This window comes from Macrobrachium nipponense, chromosome 10 (assembly GCF_015104395.2).
Source record: "Macrobrachium nipponense isolate FS-2020 chromosome 10, ASM1510439v2, whole genome shotgun sequence".
In the NCBI taxonomy this organism is placed as follows: domain Eukaryota; kingdom Metazoa; phylum Arthropoda; class Malacostraca; order Decapoda; family Palaemonidae; genus Macrobrachium; species Macrobrachium nipponense.
The window spans coordinates 78,695,923-78,717,288 of NC_087204.1; the positions used below are offsets into that span (position 1 = coordinate 78,695,923).

The 21,366-nt window shown below is 40.1% G+C and overlaps 1 protein-coding gene across 3 annotated transcripts in view; it reads left to right on the plus strand.

Moving 5' to 3' along the window:
* LOC135223717 (tubulin-specific chaperone C-like) overlaps nucleotides 1–8,067 on the plus strand; it is a 114,288-nt gene extending 106,221 nt beyond the window's left edge. For all 3 annotated transcript variants that reach the window (XM_064262458.1, XM_064262459.1, XM_064262460.1), the window contains one exon: nucleotides 6,661–8,067. In XM_064262458.1, coding sequence (XP_064118528.1) covers nucleotides 6,928–7,929 — 1,002 coding nt within the window. In that variant the 5' untranslated portion in view covers nucleotides 6,661–6,927 and the 3' untranslated portion in view covers nucleotides 7,930–8,067. The remainder of the gene's footprint in view (nucleotides 1–6,660) is intronic.
* The last annotated feature ends 13,299 nt before the right edge of the window (nucleotides 8,068–21,366 follow it).

The following is a 21,366-nucleotide window of genomic DNA, read 5'->3' on the forward strand; positions in this document are numbered from 1 at the left end:
AGCTTGTTATCATTAGGATGTTAGAAGTTTAGGTAGTCAGTGATAATCTAAATGAACTTAAGTGTTTCTGTTGATCAAGCTTAGACTGAGCATATTGTTCCTTTAGGCCCTTGAGGTTAGGCAGATCCCGATGGTCATGTTGGAATAACTACAACTTCATCAGCACAAGTCATCTGCGTCAGGTAGCAGTAGCGAGGTCCTGAAAACTCAACTTCGCCTCCATACATGAAAGGCTAGATAGCCACATGGGAGGTTCCTCCATACATGAGAGGCTAGACAGCCACATGGGAGGTTCATCGTTTCCCCTCCATACATGAGAGGTATAGAATACCACATGGGAGGCAATTTCTTTGTCTTTTATCCTCTTGCTAGACAAAATAGTCACGCCCTTGGATGGTGTAGCTGCTTTGATGGCTTCCTTCTGCTTGAGGATGGTGCCTATTGTCGACGGATTTCGGCCGTATTCCTTAGCGATCACACTCAACCGCATGCCAGCTTCATATTTTTTAATGATCTCCATCTTCATCTGCATAGAAAGCATCCTCTTCTTTCCGTGAACTTCAGCAACTTTCTTTGGACCCATGACTACGTATATACTGTACGTAATTGTTATGTAGTATACACTTGTACTAAAGTTCTCACACAACATGATAAAGTAGTACTACAACAAAATCACTATCGAATTTACGTTAATAAACGAAAACGTATAGAACGAACGAATTTCGCGTGCGTACACAAACAATGCTGCTTCAGAGTGACCGAAGAACGCCGCTACGTAGATGCACGATGGGAGAGATGCTGACCAATAGGAGAACAAGATCTTATGGCAGTGACTAGCATCAGGAACCAATGGGAGAGCGGGAGGATGGTGGCGAGTCTACTCAGTTGGCGGTGCGCGAGTTTTAAAATTGTTATCTGTGGTCCGGGCGAATCTTGGGACTTTACAGCAACACTTTCGTAACCTGAACTATTTTCGTATGTAGAGCCAAAAAAATCTTTGTATTTGCTTTCGTAACTTGAATTTTTCGTAAGTTGAGACTTTCGTATGTTGAGGTACCACTGTACATCAAAACTAACCATGTGTCCCTTTATATTCTTTTTCTTAACTTTGTCTATGAAATCTATTAAATGTTTAATATGTGATTCTGAAAATATATTAAATGTTTAATATGTGATTCTGAAAATATACAGAAGTATATCCTAGTTCTCCAGCTAAGCACACTTAAGTTTTTGTTAGGAGATTTCTTACTAGAAACTATTAATATTATTATTTTTACTATAATTATTATTATTAATGCTGGTATTAGTTATTATTATTATTTTTATTATTATTATTAGTGAACCTAATTTCAAAGAGAAAAATTACCTTACAAAAGCAGGTTGGCCTAAGCACTCCAGCCATATTGGTCAAAGCCTGGTACAAGTGAGGTGATCATTGGTTTCTTCCTCTTGACTGAAGCTCCAGCTTACTGTCTGGCACAATATGATCAAGTCACTTCCTATGATCACTTCCACTTCCATCAACTTCCTATGATCACTTCCATTTCTAGCAACTTCCTTTCTACTAATAATAAAAATAATAATAACTAATATCAGCATCAATAATAATAATAATAGTAAAAATAATGATATTAATAGTATTATTTTTATTATTATTATTATTATTATTGTTGTTGCTGGTATTATTATTATTATTATTATTATTATTATTATTATTATTATTATTATTATTATTATTATTAGTGGACCCAATTTCACAGCGAAAAATTACCTTACAAAAGCAGGTTGGCCTAAGCACTCCAGCCATATTGGTCAAGACCTAAGCATCTGCGATTGCTAATCTAAGCAATGAAGCACTAATGGCTCCTGTAAATTACAGGACTTATTGGCATGCAGTCACTAACCACTAACTAAACAGTAAATTAAACAAAGCAATCACTAGGCATTCACTAAACTAAGCTAAACATTCACTAAGTACTAACTATACCCTAAACACTTATTAAAAACTAAAGAGTAAACCCTAAATGCTCATTAACCCCCTAAATGAACATCCACTCAATACTCATTGAATACTTACACACTATGCATTCACTAAATACTCAACACAGTAAACATTCACTAAATACTCAACATAGTAAACATTCACTAAATACTCAACATAGTAAACATTCACTAAATACTCACACATTCAGCATTCACTAAACACTAACTTACACATTAAACATTCACTTAACACTAACATGCACTAAACCCTAAACACTCAAAAAAAATTCATTTAACCCTAAACATTCACTGAATACTTACACACTAAACATTCACTGAACACTTAACATTCACTTAATATTTACACAATAAACATTCAGTAACATTTATGAAACATTAACTAAACCTTGAACATTCTCTAAACACTTGCTTATTAAACATTAACGATAAAATAATTCACAATCGCATTAATCCCCTAGTCAATTTGCGGATTACCAGACATTTAGAGATGGCCACAAGGCTTTGCAGCGCCGCTAGTGGAAGACCGCCGAACTGTGTAGTACAGGTATAGAGATTGCAACTCCAGGTATATACCCTCTATGGTTTCAACTCCAAGAGCCCCTATAGATACATGATCTGTTGCTAGGCTTTTCATGACAGTCACATCACCCTCTTCTGCCACTGAGGTAATTTTTTTTATTTGAAAAGCCATTAAGTTCTGCCAAATATTGCTTCAGAGAATTCTCATGTCTACAGGCATGAGTTGGTATAGGAAGCCATCATTTTAATGCTTTTGAGGAGCTGAGTAAGTATTTGGTGGGTATCACTATCACCAAAACTGTGAGAATGGTGTAATGTTGTCTTTTGTCCATGTTTCCATCTTTAACGTAAGCATGGTAGTATACCTGACAGCTGATTTAATGAAGTGGGACATGTTGATGTGGGAGTTGTTCAACCTAATCTCCCTTGGACACTAAGAACCTAGAAGTTTTGGATCTTTTGCACCTTTTCATGCAGGAACTTAAGCCATGTGACAACTCTTTTTGGGCCCACTACTCTTTTAATTCTTCAGCCATGGTTCTCAGCATCTGAGGAATCTACAGCAGTTTATTTTCCAGGTATTGGTATTCATTAATGCACAGGAATTGTCTCTTTGGGTTGGAAAGGTGGATTGTATTTAGCAAAATTCTGGATAATAAATCAGAAGTGAGGAAAATTCTATTTAACTGACAGTCCTACTGATTGCTGCTTTGCTTCAGAAATTTTGGAGATGACTGCAGCAAGCTGAATTTTGAGTATTCAAGGGAAATTTGAGGGTAACTGACCAACCTTTGTAGAGACTAGTCCTCCCCAACTTGCATCGCAGCCAATAGACTTCTAAGAGTGCAGTTACAGGAGATCATTGTTGAAGGAGGAAGCAGTAGAGGTGGTGTGAGACTACTAATCTGATTCCATAGTCATCTGCTTAAGGTGACAGGAAAGTAGATTGGAATGGGTACATTGTTTCAGTTTAAGCGCCTCAGTGGCGTGGTTGGTATGGTGTTGGCGTCTCACCTCGGTGGTTGCGAGTTTGATTCTCAGCCATTCCATTGAGGAGTGAGAGAGGTGTATTCCTGGTGATAGAAGTTCACTCTCGACGTGGTTCGAAAGTCATGTAAAGCCGTTGGTCCTGTTGCTGAATAACCGCTGGTTCCATGCAACGTAAAAACACCATACAAACAAACAAACATTGTTTCAGTTTTGAACATATCCAAACAAGAATATTTTGGAGGTAATTGATGATTGGTTGGTGATGGCTGCATCTCTTAATGTTAAATGTCATGGCATCTTGCTTTTTTGTCAAATTTGTTAATGTCCGGCTCTTTGTTTTGACATAGCAGTTCTAGCTCGAGTATCCTTAGTTAGGTTGAGGCATTCCTTGATCAAGTACCTGTCATCCGTGGAGAGATTGGTTTCCTACAGCTGTTTTAGTTTAGGGATGTAGCTGCATAGGCAGCAGCATATTTACTAAATGGTTACTTAATCATAATATTCAATATGGGTTAGGAGGCTTCTGGGTAGTGGTGATTTTGCTTTATCTTTCAGGAATTTGTCCTCTCCCTTGAGATCCTGACTTTTACAGATGCTCAAGTTCAATCTAAGGAGCAAACCTATTAACACCTAAATGCAACAAGAATTAGAACCTTGAAGGATAGAAAGCATCACATCAGCTTCTACAACCTACAGGACACCATCTTGAATCTTCTAGAAGTAGTTCGGCTCTGGTAGGAATGATTCAGGTGTGAGACTGAAATCACAACAACAGTGGCTGCTTCAAAAAATGAGGACTGTACAAGGGAGAAGTCACAACAGCTAGTAGTGGAAACTGAGGACCAGGTCCTTCCATCAGAATGATTCCTTCTAATGGAGAACTGTGAGGCCCTTGTCTTTATTAGCAGCCAGTAAACTGCTCACCCTAGCTATAAGAAGCACCCTGAAGAGTAAATGTGATTATCTATTTTTGGGACAACATGGGCTTGCCTTTTGGACTCTGCTACCAGCTAGGTAGAGAAGATCCATATGTCTAGGAATGTGAAGATAGCGTTAGCATTATTGCCACCCTTTGGCCTTAGTAAGAACACCTTGAAGATCAACTATGTTGTTGGGTAATCAGTTCCAGTAGATGCCAACCTGGAGGAAGATGCATTTCCAAAAAAACCCTTGGCAATCTCATGATGTTTCAGCATCCCACATGGAGGTTATCCAGCATTCTCTTGAGTAAAAGATATTTTCTGTTATCCAGGAGTCTTTCAGAGATAAAAGACATTTGCATAAAGTATTGAAGTCCAATGCTAGGCTAGGCAGAGAATACTTAAAGCCTTTAGTAATGTGACAAAACAGCCAGTAAGAGTTCTCATACTCAAAATCAATTACTTTAGTACTTCTGTTACTATTAAACATAAAATCATAGATTGATCTTGTTTCTAAATGCAGGTACCTGGCAGTATCAGTTCACATTTAGAAATAATTGAGGTTTTTTAAGAGAGATTTATGTAAAAAAGTATTGGGTGTATAACGATAATAATTTGAACTGGTACATAACAGAAGACCAATTTGAACCTTGGGATAGGTTAGATTCCTCATTTTATCAATCATTTCCTCTCGTAGATTCCTCTTTTTACCAATTATTGCGCCTCTAATGTTCATGTCGTTATTTCTGCTCTTACGTTCATTTCATTATGTCAGCGACAGGCTTCTGGAGTCATTAGCCTGTACACTGTACATGAAGGAAGTGACTGAAATTAATTACTAATCATTTGGAAATCTTAAGCAGCAAGTATTCTACACTATTGTAATAGGTTGACTTAACTTATTAAAAACCTCAGTTGTCAAAGTGATACTTTCTGGCACAAAAGTTGGTTCCCAGTACCATCTCCGAAGTAATCTTCAGAATGGCCATCCACCAATATATTCATTCCTCTGTTAGAGTCCTTAGAGCTTTTAGTTTGGTGGGTTCCTTATATTGTTAATGTAATGATGACCAACCATAATTAGATTGCTGATTGCACCTGACAAAATCAATTCACTGTCCTCCTCAGTCCTCCTGTTGCCACAGCTAATTACAAGAAAATCACAGGCTTAAAAGGAGGGGGATGTGGGCACTTGAACTAGCTGTTCCTAGATTAATTTCAAGAGGGTCCAATTCCTTGTAAAGAAAAACAGGCTACACTGTTCAGCTATACCAGGCTTACTTTCCAGTTCTTGTGTCTAAGTTTTTGTCTACTAGGGCATCATGCAGTGCACACACATCCTACCACACTGCATCAGATGTATTCGGTGGAACACTTCTGCCTCCTGTAATAACAAAGAACTATCACATCAAGGGAGATCAAGAACTAACTTCCATGGTTTCTATCCACTAATATACCTGTCATAGCAGTGTTTTCCACGCTTCATAACTTTGAGCAAGTCAGACAAAATATAAAGTAAAGTAAAAGTTGAGTTTACCAAGAACAAAGAATTTGAAACTTTATTGAGCATTTAACTATAAAATATACATGAAAAGAATTACAACAGCAAATTAAAAAGCACAATTATCACCTAAAACTACTTTTATGTAACCAAACATAATAATAACAATAAATTTGAACGGCCAGTACAGAGCTCATTTTTTTTTTTTTATTCATCCTTGACCTATACAGAGCTTGTTTTATTGTTTTTCATGAGGTAAAAAATATACATATGGTATAAAATGGTGACAAAGCTAACCAGTATCACTATACCAATTGCTCCATAAACTAGAGCTAACCACTGATACTATACCTTGTCCTATCAACTAAGTTAAAAATTACAAGAACTGGCAAGAGTGGGTTTCCTGTTTGCTGTGAATGCGGCCTTCATATATGCTACGTCAGATTCAATGTGAACCTTTACTTAACTACAACTACTAACTGGGAGTTTTGGCACAAGTATGACAAATTATCGTTCAGTCTATTATTAATTTCATTAAGGACCATGGTGTATAAAATTTGTAGGTGAATGGAAATGACTGCAAACTCAATTTTGGTGTCACCGTATTCTAGGTTTAAGTTACTTTCACTACAGTACAAATATTTTTTATTGACAGTTTTGATGCTGCAGATTGGGAACAACAGCCTGTCAAGTTTTCTTAATTCATGCCTTGTCTCTATATTGCAGGAATTACCGGAAAGACATGAAACTAATTACTCTGATGAGGCTCAGAAACGGAATGCTGCCTTTATGCAAGTACTGAAAAACGTTTCACAAGGTGACGATCCTCAAACTGCATCTAGAAAGCTGAGAGAACAGTATGAAAAGGAAAAACTAAGAACAGAAAAGGCAGTTTCAAAGGCTCAGGAATCTTAGCATTGTATTGTTATAGCAAATTTATATCTGTAGATTTGAACTGCAGTAGGAATATAAGTGTCAGTACATAAGATAGTCATGATGGAAACAAATAAGGAATGTACACCTGCCCAACTCCTTGAACGTATGAAACAAAGAACCGAGGCCATTGCTCAGAGAGCTGAGCAGCGCCGTACAGAGAAAACTCTCAACGAAGCTGTATCTGAAAATGTTGATCTTTTTTATGATACATTCCAGAGTTTGAAAGAGGACTTGGAACTGAAAATCAAGCAGTCTGGTGAAGTTGAAAAATCTCAGTTGATACCTCACTTGGATAGCATGGTCAAAGATGTCCAAAAAATACAGCAATTTCTGAATGAATCATCAATGTTTTTAGCCTCTTTTCAGATTAAGAAAGCTCAGGAGCATATCAATGAACTTGAAAGTGATGTATATAGAAGAATCCATGACCTTCAACCGAAAAAGAGGTTTGGTTTTGGTAAGAAAAATACAGAGAAGAAGGACAAGAACAAAGAACTGAAGTTAGATAATACAGATTCAGGGAAGGGAAAACTCAAGTCTTTAGATAAGATTATTGAAAGACAGTTTTTTGGTTTCAAAGACTTGTCTTGTCAAACCCTAACAAAGTTGGCAGCTGAGATTGAAAATCGACAGTTGAATCTTCAGAATTTGAGTCGCTGCACAGTAATAGCTCTAGGTAACCCTAGTACACTTCAATTTGCATCGCTCACTGACTGCATAGTAATTATAGGCCCAACTCCTAGGTCAGCCTTTATCAAGGATTGTGTAAATTGCAAATTTGTGATTGCATGTCAGCAGGTACGTATTCATGATACTAAGGACACAGACTTTTACTTGCATGTAACAGGTGCTGCAATTATAGAAAACTGTCATACAGTTCGTTTTGCACCTTACAATCTGCAGTACCCAGAGCTGGGAACACATTACAAATTCAGTGGATTAGACTTAGACACTAATAACTGGGATAAGATAGATGATTTCCATTGGCTTAATAAACATGAGAAGTCTCCAAATTGGGAAATTATTCCTGTAAATAGCAGAGTGACAGATTGGTTGTGATATAAGTCAAATGGTTTTAGTTTGAAGTTGAATGGTTTTAGTTTCAAATTTTTAGCAGAAGTTGTTTTTTTTATTTTGTTTTTAGTTTTGAGCTATATTGTTTGTAAACTCATGCTTTAAGATATCACTGAGACTAAATTGTTTAGTGTGGATATTTTTTAGATTTGTTTGTTCTCTCATATTCACTTATTCCATGGTTATTTATTTGCATAAAACATTCAGGTTGTTATTTACTGTCATATAATAATGCTCATGTATTCAGGGGTTGCCCAAGATGTATAAGATGTTGAATAAAACCCAATTCGTGATTATTGCATGCATATATATTCAAGGCCTTGCTACAGTACTTTAAAAGTACTATTCTACTAAGCAACTATGTTACAGCCACTGATAGATTTGATATTGAATCATGATGAAACCCAACTGTATAATGTACCTATACCTGGAAGTTTGAGGTGTGTCGGGTCAATTACTAGAGCTTAATATCTTGGAAAAGACACTTTTATTGAAAGTTTTATGCCTTTCCTGCTTTACCATTAGACACTGATGCACTGTGTATATTTTAGTCAATAAAGATTTGTATATTTGTTAGACAATAAAGATTATCATGTGCTACAAATTTATTTTGATGTTCTTGCCTTTTTCTTTACTGCCATACATACTTCTAATAAAGGGATTTTGACGAAGGAAAAATCTATTTCTGGGTGATTGGCTCGTGTCGCCCTGTGAAATATCCTTAAGTTCATTATTTCTAGGTAAATTAATCCTAATATTACCAGAGAAAAAATAAAATCAAGAAAATGTCAGTTGAACTGACTCGCTCACTCTATAAAAGAAGTGTCGGTATGGTAACAGGGGCGAGTGAGATCACTACCACGAGTCATTTACCATTTAGACCTTCCATCACAAAATCCCCCACCTGAGAGAGCTGATACCAAAGGGTGATGCGTCCGCTACTACTACTACTACCGACGCCAAGCGGAGAGCAGCGCCTCTAGCGGCCATCCTTTATAAAATGGTCATCTTGTCCTGCAGGGTGGGTAAGGAAAAAACAGGGTGGGTTTCACAGGGCGACACGAGCCAATCACCCAGAAATAGATTTTTCCTTCGTCAAAATCCCTTTTCTGGGCTCAGCTCGTGTCGGCCTGTGAAATAGTACCAGAGAAACTGACAAGATGGAAATAAAAGGTCAAAATGAAACAAAATTGTAAAAAGATTGGTATATAATATAAGTGAATCAAAGAACCAATTACACTATATTAACATAAAGTACTTAAAATTAGCTTAAACTAAATAATGGTAGTACAGAATAGTATAATGGTAATCACAATAGTATATAAAGATTCACTAAAATTAATAGATTTACAAAATATACAAACACATTGTGTTCTACCCTAGCATAAAAATAAGGGTAGAGACACTGAAGCACATTTATATGCATAAAGTGTGGGTGCCCCTAGCAAAAAAATAAGGGGCAGTCCACCAATAAGATCCTAGCGGCTAAGGCTAGAGTACCACGAAGAGCATAGCAGTAGGGTGAGGCATGTTGGACGAGGTAGGTAGAAAGGAGACCTGGATCTTATACTACAACTACTGTGCAGAATCAGGGGAAAATAAGTTTCCCGCTGCTACTGCTGAAAATTTTAATGATTCCAAGGACTTCAGGTAATGACGTTTAAAGACTGTCTGTGATTTCCATCCAGTATACTTTTTAAGATCCTCAAAATTCATAAGTTGGAAATAATTAATTGAAGTAGCTACTCCTCTGATATCATGTGCTTTTGGAAATGATTCAGGGTTGGCTTGTTTAATGAAGTAAAGGATCTGCTGTCTGATTCCTTTAAGTGATAAAGTTCCACCCTTTTCTCTCATAAAGAGAGGACCTGAGGATCTAGAGGATGTACGAGATAGAAAGGCTCTTAAAGTGAGATGACTTTCCAAGGGGCCCATCTTGCAAGAAGATCCTCATTTTTAGCTAAAAAGCTGCGATCCGGAGAAAGTAGAACTTCCCCTGAGGAGAGAAAATCTACGTGACCCGCATCTCTGGATAGAGCCGACAGTTCTGAAATTCTGGCTTCTGAGGCCAGACTTAATAAAAATAATGTCTCTCTAAGTAGCATTATGAATGTGCAAGACGAGTTGTCAGTATCTGAGGCTAGTTTGAGGACGTCATTTAAGAACCATGAAACTGAAGTAGGCCTTTGAGAAGGTCTAAGTCTAGCACAGGCTTTGGGAATAGACGTAAAGTAAGATTCTGTTAAGTCTATTTGGAAACCCAACTGAAAGATTTTCTTCAAAGCCGATTTATTGGTAGTAATGGTGCTAGCTGCTAAGCCTTTTTCAAACAAGGATCTGAAAAAGGATATAGCTAAATTAACTGTCATGGTTGTAGTGTTCGTTTCCTTCAGGAAGGATGCTAACTTTTTGACAGCTGAGTCATATTGCCTAATAGTTGATCCTCTTTTATCTGATTCCAGAAAAAGGATGTTTTGTGGATCAATGTTAGCATCTTTTTTAGCCGCAAACTTCATGAAGTCCATAAAGTTAGGGTCTGAAGAATTCCTGAGGAAGCGAACACAGTCCTCATTTGTACTGGTTGCGACAGCTTGGGGTTGGGAATCCGTTGAGGCCGGAGACCCAACTCCAGAAGCAGAGGATACCAGTTGCTCTTTGGCCAGTCTGGAGCAATCAGGGCAACTAGCCCTTTGAAAGTCCTCAGTTTGCTCAGAACTTTCAAAAGAAGATTCACTGGAGGAAATACATAGATTTTCTTCCATTGATTCCAGTCTATCGACAGGGCGTCCGTGGCATAAGCCAGAGGGTCCAGGTTGGGGGCCACATAGCAAGGGAGCTTGTGGTTCGCTTGTGAGGCGAAAAGATCTACTTGGAGACCTGGAACTCTCTGGCATATCCACTGGAATGACCTGTCGTCTAGAGACCATTCTGACTCCAGAGGGACTGACCGGGACAGTGCGTCCGCTATAATGTTTCTTACCCCTGCCAAGTGGGTGGCAGATAGATGCCATTTGTGCTTGTTTGCTAGAGCAAAGATGGCTATCATGACATGATTCACGTGTTTGGATTTTGGGACCCTCCTCTGTTGAGCAGTGTACTACTACTGCACTGTCTAAAACTAGTCTTAGATGAGACTTCTTTGGGGGGAGGAGTCTCTTCAAGGTAAGAAACACTGCCATTGCTTCCAGCACATTTATGTGGAGCTGGCAGAACTGGACGGACCAAGTCCCCTGAACTTGCTTGAATTGAGAATATCCCCCCCAACCGGACAGGGAGGCATCCGTGTGAATGGTTAACACCGGAGGGGGATATTGAAGGGGTACTAACTTGGCAAGGTTCTTCACTTTTGTCCATGGACGGAGCTGGTTGCGAAGGATCTGTGGAATCACTGACAACTTGTCTCGAGACTTGGCGTTTGCTCTTGAACGCCAAACTCGATTTATATCTTTCAGTCTTGCTTTCAGAAGGATGTCCGTCACTGAGGCAAACTGAAGGGAACCTAGGATTCTTTCCTGGTTTCTCCTTGAAGCTTGTTTGCTTTTGAGAAATTGCCTCACAGATTGGCTATTTCTTTCCTTTTGACCACCGGAATTGACAGATTGTGGGAGGATAAATCCCATTGGATTCCTAGCCACTGAAAACGAGTCTCCGGAGTGAATCTGGATTTCGTTTTGTTTATCTGGAACCCCAGATGTTCCAGGAATTGCACTACCTTCTTTGTGGCTTTGAGGCATTCCTCGACAGTTGGTGCCCAGATCAACCAATCGTCGAGGTACGCTACTACCATTATCCCTTGTGATCTCAATTGCTGGACTACTACTTCCGCTATTTTCGTGAATACCCTGGGGGCTACATTCAGTCCGAAGGGCATCACTTTGAAAGAGAACGTCTGATTTCCTAGTTTGAAGCCTAGGAATGGACGGAAGTGTCTCGCTATAGGGATATGATATTATGCGTCTGTAAGATCGATAGAGGTGGTGACGGCCCCACGGGGAAGTAAGGTCCGCACCTGCGAGATGGTCAGCATTTTGAACTTGTCGCAACGAATGAGAGAGTTTAGCTTTGACAAGTCTAAGATTACCCTTCTTTTTGTTGAGCCTTTCTTTGGCACGCTGAACAAGCGTCCTTGAAATTTTAGATGCTTGACTCTCGCAATAGCTCCTTTCTGAAGGAGTTCCTCCGCATAATCTGTCAACTCCTTTGATGGTATCTGATAGAATGATTTGTTTGGTGGGGGATCTTTGATCCAACTCCAACCCAATCCTTTGGACACAATGCTCTGTGCCCATTTGCTGAACCCCCACCTGTGACGGAAGAGAAACAGCCTCCCTCCTACATGGGGAGCCTCACTGCTGTTGAGCGGGTTGACCTCCACGCCCTCCTCTGAAGTGCTTGCCTCTTGCAGCTCTTCCTGCACCTCGTTGGCGAAAGTGACCTCTCGCCCTGCTTCCCCTAGAGAACCTGTTAAAGGTTGGGAAGGCTTGGCTCTCATACATTGAGTTGAAAGCTGGCGAGACGTTGTATGAAGTCGAGGGCTGGTTTTGAGGAGACAACAGGAGGATGGGTTGAGTCTGTTTCGACGTCGAGGGCTGCCCCTGTTGGGTAACTGGGACAGCTTGGACGAAGTGTTGCTGTTGCTGCTGTTTCTGGTAAGGTTGGAACCTTCTACCAGTCTTCGTATCTTACCAGATGCGGGGGGGTTCTCTTGCTTCCTTTTGGATGAGATACCCCATCTGGCTCTAAGGCTCTGGTTAAGCCTAGCAGCCTCGTGATGTACCTCATTCACAGAAGCTTCTGGGAAGAGGTCCGCACCCCACATGCTGGAAGCAAGAAGCCTATTAGGTTCATGCCTAATAGTTGCTTCTTGCAATACATGCTTTCGACAATTCCTTCTGGCGGTAAAAAAGTCGAAAGCATCAGCTTGAACTGACTGGAGCTGAGACTTAGTCAGTATCTTGAAGAGTGGTTCGGTGGCATATGAAAGGGCAGCCATCTCCGTGATGATAAGGGAGTTAAGTGACCTCCCAAATCTCGTACGGGCATCAAATTCTGCCTGAATAAGGCTATCAGGCAGTCTAGGGAGCTTCTCGCCAAACTGGTCCATCGCACAGTCTGGTTTCAGCTTCCCCACTGTGAAAGTGGCTGGCAAGTTCTCCCACAGTTCTTCGAAGGTAGGAAAGAGCGGAGATGTTGGTTCCGCCTCCCTCAATTGTGGAACGGGTTCGTCCTTAAGGACGGCCTGGAGAGTCGTTTCCACCATCTTTGTCGCAAAAGGAAGAGAAGCCTCCTCCTCTGTGGCAAAGATAGTGAAAGGGCTCTTGAATGCCTGGAGTTTGGTATTCGTACAATCCCAATCCTCCAGGCAGTGAACCCATTCCCTCTGTGCATGATCCCTACTGTATAGAACAGTCTCCCTAGAGATTTTGTCCTCTCTATTGAGGGCTGTTTCTGTCAGTCTGGCATACCCTATGAGAGGCTGAGTCAATCCGGGGGGGTAGAACTCGAAGTCCTCAATCCTTCTTGTTCCACACTCCGGAATGGAGATCATGCCATCCTTGAAGGGGGCATAAGCTGCCACCCTCCAAGGATTATTCATAGAGAAAGCTGGCAGGGATTCATATGGAGGTAACTGGACCAAACCAGTACCTGCTACAGGGAAGTTCGCTTGTGGGGCCTGAGTCAGGCCAGCGAAACGGTCGTCATGTTCTCTAACACGGTTAGAGAGGTCTTGGATTGACTGACCGGACTGATTAATGGTACTGGAGAGTTGAGCAAACATTTGCTCAAATCTCGTACCGAGAGAGCCGACCATCTCTCCCACTTGTTGCAAAACTCCTGGTGAGAAGGTGGTGGGATCAAAAGCACTAGGTCCCGCCACCCCAACAGGAGTAACCGGAGTGGATCCGGTGAATGCCGGAGAAGGCACTGGCTCGGCCGGAGCGCGGGCCTTCTCTTTAGAAGCCTTGCTTCTTGAGCTCTTTGAGTGAGAAGAGCTAGGCTTGGCCTTCACCGCATCGGCGTAGGATGTCGAAGACTTCCGTGCCGAAGAAGACAACGACTTTTTGGAAGTCGTCTTATGAAGGGTCTTCTGTTCTCTCTGTCCCTTCACTTTCGAGGGTACAGAGAGAGCGGGTGAAGGCGAAGGGATCTCAGATCCCGTGAAGCCTTGGAAGGTTGAAGAAGAAGGGACAGGAGAAGAAGATCCAGGAGCGCTCAAAGGTAGCCCTTGAGCGCCCGAAACACCTACCTCGACCAACAAGTCCTCGGCACCTACTGCCATTGGCTCAATGTTTAGATCCAGGTTTGCGACGTCCGGCACCGGTTCCTGCGTCGAGACAGACCCAAACGCCTGCTGCACCTCCTGCTGGATTGAGGCTATGAGTGGGGCTGCTGAGACGGGGTCGACATATCCCGTCGCCTTGCCTCCGGGGAAGATCTGGATAGCCAATTTTTTATCCAAGATGTAAGGCTGACCCTTGGCGGCGTTTTTGCCGAAGCCGCCTACCCAAGCTTTCAGGGTTGCCAAGGCGACTTCTTTCACGGCGACAGCCTGAAAGAGAAGGCGATATGAAGCCTCTAACGGCGGAGTTACAGCTTAAAGTAGCTTAAAACTAAAGATAAACCATTGATTACAGGAAATTTGTCCAGGAATCTACTTACCCCACCCAAAAGCTGACTCACGAGGTCGTAGCAGATGGTGCATGCCTCAGGGTGCCAGACAATCATCCCGCCGTGGGTAGTGGCACACGGGGCGTGGGTCCTGCACTCCTCATGGGCACAGGGGTCGTAAAGGACTGCATTGCAGCCTGGATCCTGGCAGTTAGTAGCCTGTAAGTGGAGGGATACATGAGTATCGGGGTTACACACTTACAGCCTAACATAGACTCCGCTGCATGCCGGAGTATGTAAGTTAGAGTAAAACTAGTGCTCCGCCGCAATACGTGTGGTTAGATAGGCGGTTGGTTGGGGTCCGCAGCGTACGCCGGAGACAAGTAAAATGGTCCAACCAGGAGTGGTGAGGAGCCCACGAAACCACGACGGAGATAGTACGTGATAAAACAATAAATAAGCAAATAAATTACAGTATCAGTAAGGGTATGTATCCTTATAGAATAAGACATGATTCCTTCCGACTACTAGAGGAGTGCCCGGGTAAGAAAGCAAGCTCTCCTCCGGTAGCGGAAAAAGGATATACTAGGCAAGCTATATAGACCACTGGTAAATCCTCACCCCGCCCGCTGGCGGAGCCAGAACGACCGATAACCGAAGGGGCCCCCGGCTTGAGCGGGGGTTCCGTCCATTATGGTAGGGGAAGGGTAGGGAAGAGGGAGAGTATGAAGGAACCCCGGAGTGAACGCGGCGGGCGAGAGAGATAGGGGGTGGCCAACCCCCCCCCCAACTACTACCCGTCGAGTACCCCGGTACCCGTGACAAAGTGGTCACCCCGGCCCCCAGCTGGTATGGGGCTCCTCTGGCCCCCTCAGAGGGAGAGGGAGGAAGGCTACAGTGGTTGTCATGACACCCGAGGAGGCCCGACCAGACCCCTCCCTACCACGTGGAAGGGAGGGAAGGGAGAGGGTAAGGTGCCTAATGGGACACGTGATCGGTGGTGGACCAGGACGCGATAGCAACACAACCACAGAGAGGCCACGTGAACCCAACTGTACCAACACACGGTACAAGGCACCTAGGCTAGCCTAACACCCTAAATAACACTGATAAATAATAAATACATCGTAAAAGAATGGAAGGGGCACTTGAGTAAAAGAGAAAGAAGCCCAGGAGGAGGCGAACTAATCCAAAGAGCAGTCGACTACTCGGAGCCAGCGGTAGCCGATGAAGAGCAAGAGCTGGGATGCTGGGCGAGAGAAGCACAGTATAGCCCTAAATACCAAACTAACAGATAAAAGGTAAAAGGTATGGGCTGTGTACCCTAATTCTAAAATACGATGTAACAAGACGATGAACGTAAAATAAGAGCCCATAAGCATAAGATGTCCCAGTATGGGAGACTGGGAAATCTTAACAACACGAGGCGGCTCATGGCCGCCACAAGTCAACCAGGTGACCGTATATGACCTAAAAAAACGGAAAATGCTGGTCCCTGGAAGACTGAAATACAAAAATTATTACTTATCGGGCACTTAACTTAGCCGAAGCGATAGCAGCACGTTCCATCGTAGATTAAGTAAATCCAAAATAGCGAAAACAACACGAGCAAAAGAATTACAACTGGCGTTGTCGAGCTAATTATAAAGGATGGCCGCTAGAGGCGCTGCTCTCCGCTTGGCGTCGGTAGTAGTAGTAGTAGTAGCGGACGCATCACCCTTTGGTATCAGCTCTCTCAGGTGGGGGATTTTGTGATGGAAGGTCTAAATGGTAAATGACTCGTGGTAGTGATCTCACTCACCCCTGTTACCATACCGACACTTCTTTTATAGAGTGAGCGAGTCAGTTTAACTGACATTTTCTTGATTTTATTTTTTCTCTGGTAATATTAGGATTAATTTACCTAGAAATAATGAACTTAAGGATATTTCACAGGCCGACACGAGCTGAGCCCAGAAATTAATTTTGGCGCACCACTGTGACAGGTATACAGTAGATGTAAAGAAAGCAACAGTCATCAGAAAGACATTCAGTAAATAAAAAAATTTGAGCTGTCCTCTATCTAAATGACCCACTATAAGACACTTCTTCATATACGTATATGTAAGAACAGACTTGTTTTTCCTGTTAGTGTCATGTGTTAATCCTAGGCAAGAGGGCGTCTTTGTATAGTAGCTGACAAAGAACCCCTGAACAAATAAATACCCTTGTTAAATTTTCATTTATAAATGCCAATACCAAAGTTATGTTAATATATGAACATAACTTTGGTACTGGGCATTCATAAATGCGAATTTTAATGCAAAACAGGGTATTAATTTGTCCCTGAACAAATAAATACCCGTGTTAAATTTTAATGTATAAATGCCAATACTACCGAAATTATGTTAATATATGAACATAACTTTGGTACTTGGATTTTATAAATGAAAATTGAACAAAAAATGGTATTAATTTGTTCCTGAACAAATAAATACCCTTTGTATTAAATTTTCATTTATAAATGTCAGTACCAAATTTATGCTAATACATGAACATAACTTTGGTACTTGGCATTTATAAATGAAAATTTAACAAAAGGGTATTCATTTGTTCAGGGGTTTTTTTGGTCAGCTATACTATCCAAAGGCAGACTCTTGTCTAGGATTATAAATGGTTGGACATTTAATATATACTTGATATGAGAATGTAAGGTATTTTTAAAGACTGAAAGGATAGATGAAAAGCAAAAAAATATTGCACAAAGTCAAAGAATAACACGACAGTAAAATTATGTGTAGGATGAGGGTCACAACTTAAGAGTAGAAAACTAAAGAAGAAAAGTGGTAAGGGATGACAAATTGAAAATGGAAATGAGGTAAGGAATGAAAATTTAAAATGGAAATTAAAGTGAGAGGTAAACATTACTGGAGAAATCAAGAATAATCCAAAAGATTTTTTCGTACACCTGTCAATATGTTATGTAAGTTGTTATATGTAGATTCACCCAGCAGGTTGGGGGTTAAAATACTTAGCTGTCTAGTTAAGCTCCTCAATAATGACAAATACAGAAAAAAAGCCTTCCATCTAACATTTCCCCCGCAGGGAGGTAGTGCCGTCAGTGGACCTTGTGCAGTGCACTGCAGGCAGTACTTTAAGTTCTTTGCAGCGTGCCTTCATGCCCCTAGCTGCAACCCTTTTCGTCCCTTTTACTGTACCTCCTTTTACAGTCTCTTTTCTTCATCTTACTTTCCACCCTCTCTTTGATTGATTCATAGTGCAACTGCGAGGTTTCCCTCCTGTTATACCTTTTCTAATCTTTTACTGTCAATTTCCATTCAGCACTGAATGACCTCATAAGTTCCAGTGCTCGGCCTTTGGCCTAAATTCTATATTGAACTCGACTCAAACATTTCGTTAAGTATTCGAGCAGCGAAAAATATATCTCTCTGGTTTCTCTTGGGAATTTTAGCATGGATAAGTACATACTCAAATGCATACCATATCGATAGAATTTTATTTAAATTTAATCAAACTGTAACTCCTTTCATTCCTGAAAACTGTACCTCCGTTCATATTCTCTTTCTTCTATCTGACTTTCCACCCACTCCTAACAATTATGTCACAGTGCAACTGCAAAGTTTGCCTCCTGTTACGCCTTTCAAAATTTCTTTGTCAATTTCCCTTTCAGCGCTGAATGAATGACCTCATAGGGCCAAGCACTTGGCCTTTGGCCTAAATTTGTGTATTGTATTTTTAATCCTCAAAAATAAAAAAATTTGAAAATACTGTTTACAAGAATATTTATAATAATAATAATATGAGAAACTATGTATGCTAATTTATTCTATGTACTAACGGCCAAAAAACTGGTGGCCGAGCTTCATAATTTTTTGTTCACCTGCCTGAAGCACGATTCATGCCTTATATATATATTTTTCTTTTCAAAGATGGAAGAAATCATATGTAATGACATTAAAAAGTCACTGATATCTTTAGAACATTATGTTATGTTATTGTGTAAAACTATTTTCTATATAGCAAAATTGACGTGAACGAAACGAAGTGATAAAAAACGTCATATCACAACCACTGATATACATTACTAAATAGATAGGAGACACCTATCACTAGTAGTATCGCATAAACATAGTCCTTACATTATCATTTCAATATTAAGTTGAAGGTAGTTGAACTACTCCATTTGTTAAATTTTACCGAAAATATTGGAATTCACAAAATGCTATCAAATTTAAAAACAAAAAGAAAAAAAACGATAACCTAACAGAGTGAACCATGCGACCTCACTCTATTGCTTTTGATGTTATGTGCACGGGAATCTAATGTCAATGTGTCATTTATCGGTCTAAGAAACATCCCTCGATGAGCGAGAAATAATTATTGCACTGCATTTGGTGCAAGTTCCTGTTGGAGAGATATCACGAAAGCTTAATAAACCGGAGAGAATCATACATAGATGAATCAAATTGTTTAAAGAACGGCAGAGTTTAGAACATGGGCCTAGAGGTGGAACACCTCGAAGCACCACAATAGAGCAAGACAATACAGTAGTGTAAATGTTGCTGAGCAACATTCATTTGTGAATTTTGAAGTTAGTGCCTCGTCACGATATTGCTGAACCAGGAATCATGACTAGCTCTACGCTGATGACTGGTGTCTGATGAATACTTTAGATGGAGAGGAAGAGATTTTTAAATCTACTACACTTTAAATCTTTGATAGGTGTCTAATGAATAAGTCTTATGAATAAGCAAACTTATCTTTGATGGATGAGAAATTCAGTTAGGCTTACTCTTTTTGTTTTGTTTTTTATCGGTGGCCAGTGAATACCACGGATAGGGAGGGAAACAGTTTCAATGATGCATGCATTTTTTTTCTGCAAAACCTAAAGAATACATCTTATTGGGAGATACTTTATTAACATCGGCATAATCCCTCCATCACTCCTATACGCCACCTCCGCTCTCTTCTACATCTCAGGCGACTCGATCAGACTTCTCGCTACGGACTCCATCGCGAGAAAGCATCATCACTAATGATAACGCTTACTTTAAAATTTCCCTGCACCGACAACGGACGCCTTAAAATGCATGTTTATAAATTATTTTCTGTTCAAAGAAACTTTATCTTTCATTCCCCAAGATATGTGCATACACTTGTGTTACACCCTGTATGATTGTTGTAGCCATCAAAGAGCAACCCTTGATTAAAGCAGTAGGTTTTTCTTGAAAAAAAAAAAAAAAACATGAAATAGACTTAAAAGAGAACGTCACCTATCATATTTCTTATCCTTTCAGCTACTTATAATATGCTTATGGTAGTAGTAGGTTTAGGTATACATGTGAAACTAATTTTAATTAATTTCTATTTAGAAGAAATGAATAGCTACAGAAAGATCAACCCAAGAAAGCTTTAATGAAAGTAAGCCTTTCTTAATGTATTCGTCAGTTTTGACTCCCACAGCTTTCCAACGTGTCCAAATGAAACAGGATGATATGCAAGGAATTCAATAAAAAAAAATGAAAGATTGAATTATATTAGTTTGTTTTTTTTATGATTGCTTTTTGACTATGAATAGCTAGGTCTGAGTAAATTATGTTTAGCAATTATGAAAAGGATAAGAAAGGCGAACATGGCTAATAAAACAAGAATAACGGAAATAGTCAAATAAAGCAGATTAATATATAGAGTCAATTTAAATATTCATTCCTATTACGTATCCAAGAGAGTATACTGCTGAAAATAGACCTAGGCTAATCATGTGTGGAAATCAGAAGTCCAATTTAGGCCCACTAAATGTGTTATGCAAATTATTTTATTGATCAAAGGACAAAATTAGTTTAATTAAACATCGTTTTCAAAGAATGTTAATGCCTTGATGTATTATTTATCGGCTGTAGGAGACTAAATGACAACACCCCAGTGCAGTACGATACGTTGAGTCAAGACTCGAGCGGCAGCAAAGCCAACTTCAAAATGCTTCGGTATGCTGTCACGAAGCTAGAGTTGAGGATAAAATTAGAAATCGTGGACCCATCGGTATATATTTTCCTTACTTTGCAAAATAATTATCTTTAATACGGTGAATAAGTCTGCTCAATTCTAATTTAATTTATTTCAAGTATAGCACCTTTGAAAGGAAATGTTATTTATTGTTAAGTAAATAATCTGGCACCTGCATATGGCAATATTTCCATAACGAACAATGAATTAAGAAACTAAGCCAATTCTTCGTTGGCCGACAGTACATAGAATAAATTAGCATACATTAGAATATGCATAGAGGATAGGCACTGTCGTCTGCGTTCAAGTCTTGGTTTTTACATTACAATAAAGATGATTTCTAGAATTCGTAAAATGGATTCTTGAATTCGTAACTCTAACGTAGAAGAATCATTTGAGAAGATTTTAAAAGTTTTCAAACTCAAATATTGCATTACAGTTACTTTCACAATGGTTCCTTATGGGGTAGTTGGTCTAAACAATGGCCTGTCCTGCTACTGCCAGTTCTTTGATGGTCCACTCTCTTTGATGGTCCACTCTCAAAGAAAGATTGGTCCTAGACTAGAGCTAATAAGTCTTGCTGGCAATTTATTTTCAGATGTTATAATCAAAGTATACATTACAATGGCTGTTCTTAAAAAATGCTAAGAATTCTATTTCCTCAAGAAAATTCAAGCAACGATACTATATGCCCCCATGGCATTGGCTTTGATTTCGATTTAATTCGGTAAGACTGACTTCGAAGTCAGCTACACACTATTTCAATAATGTGCTCTGATCATCTAACATTTTTTAGTCTCAACAAAGGTT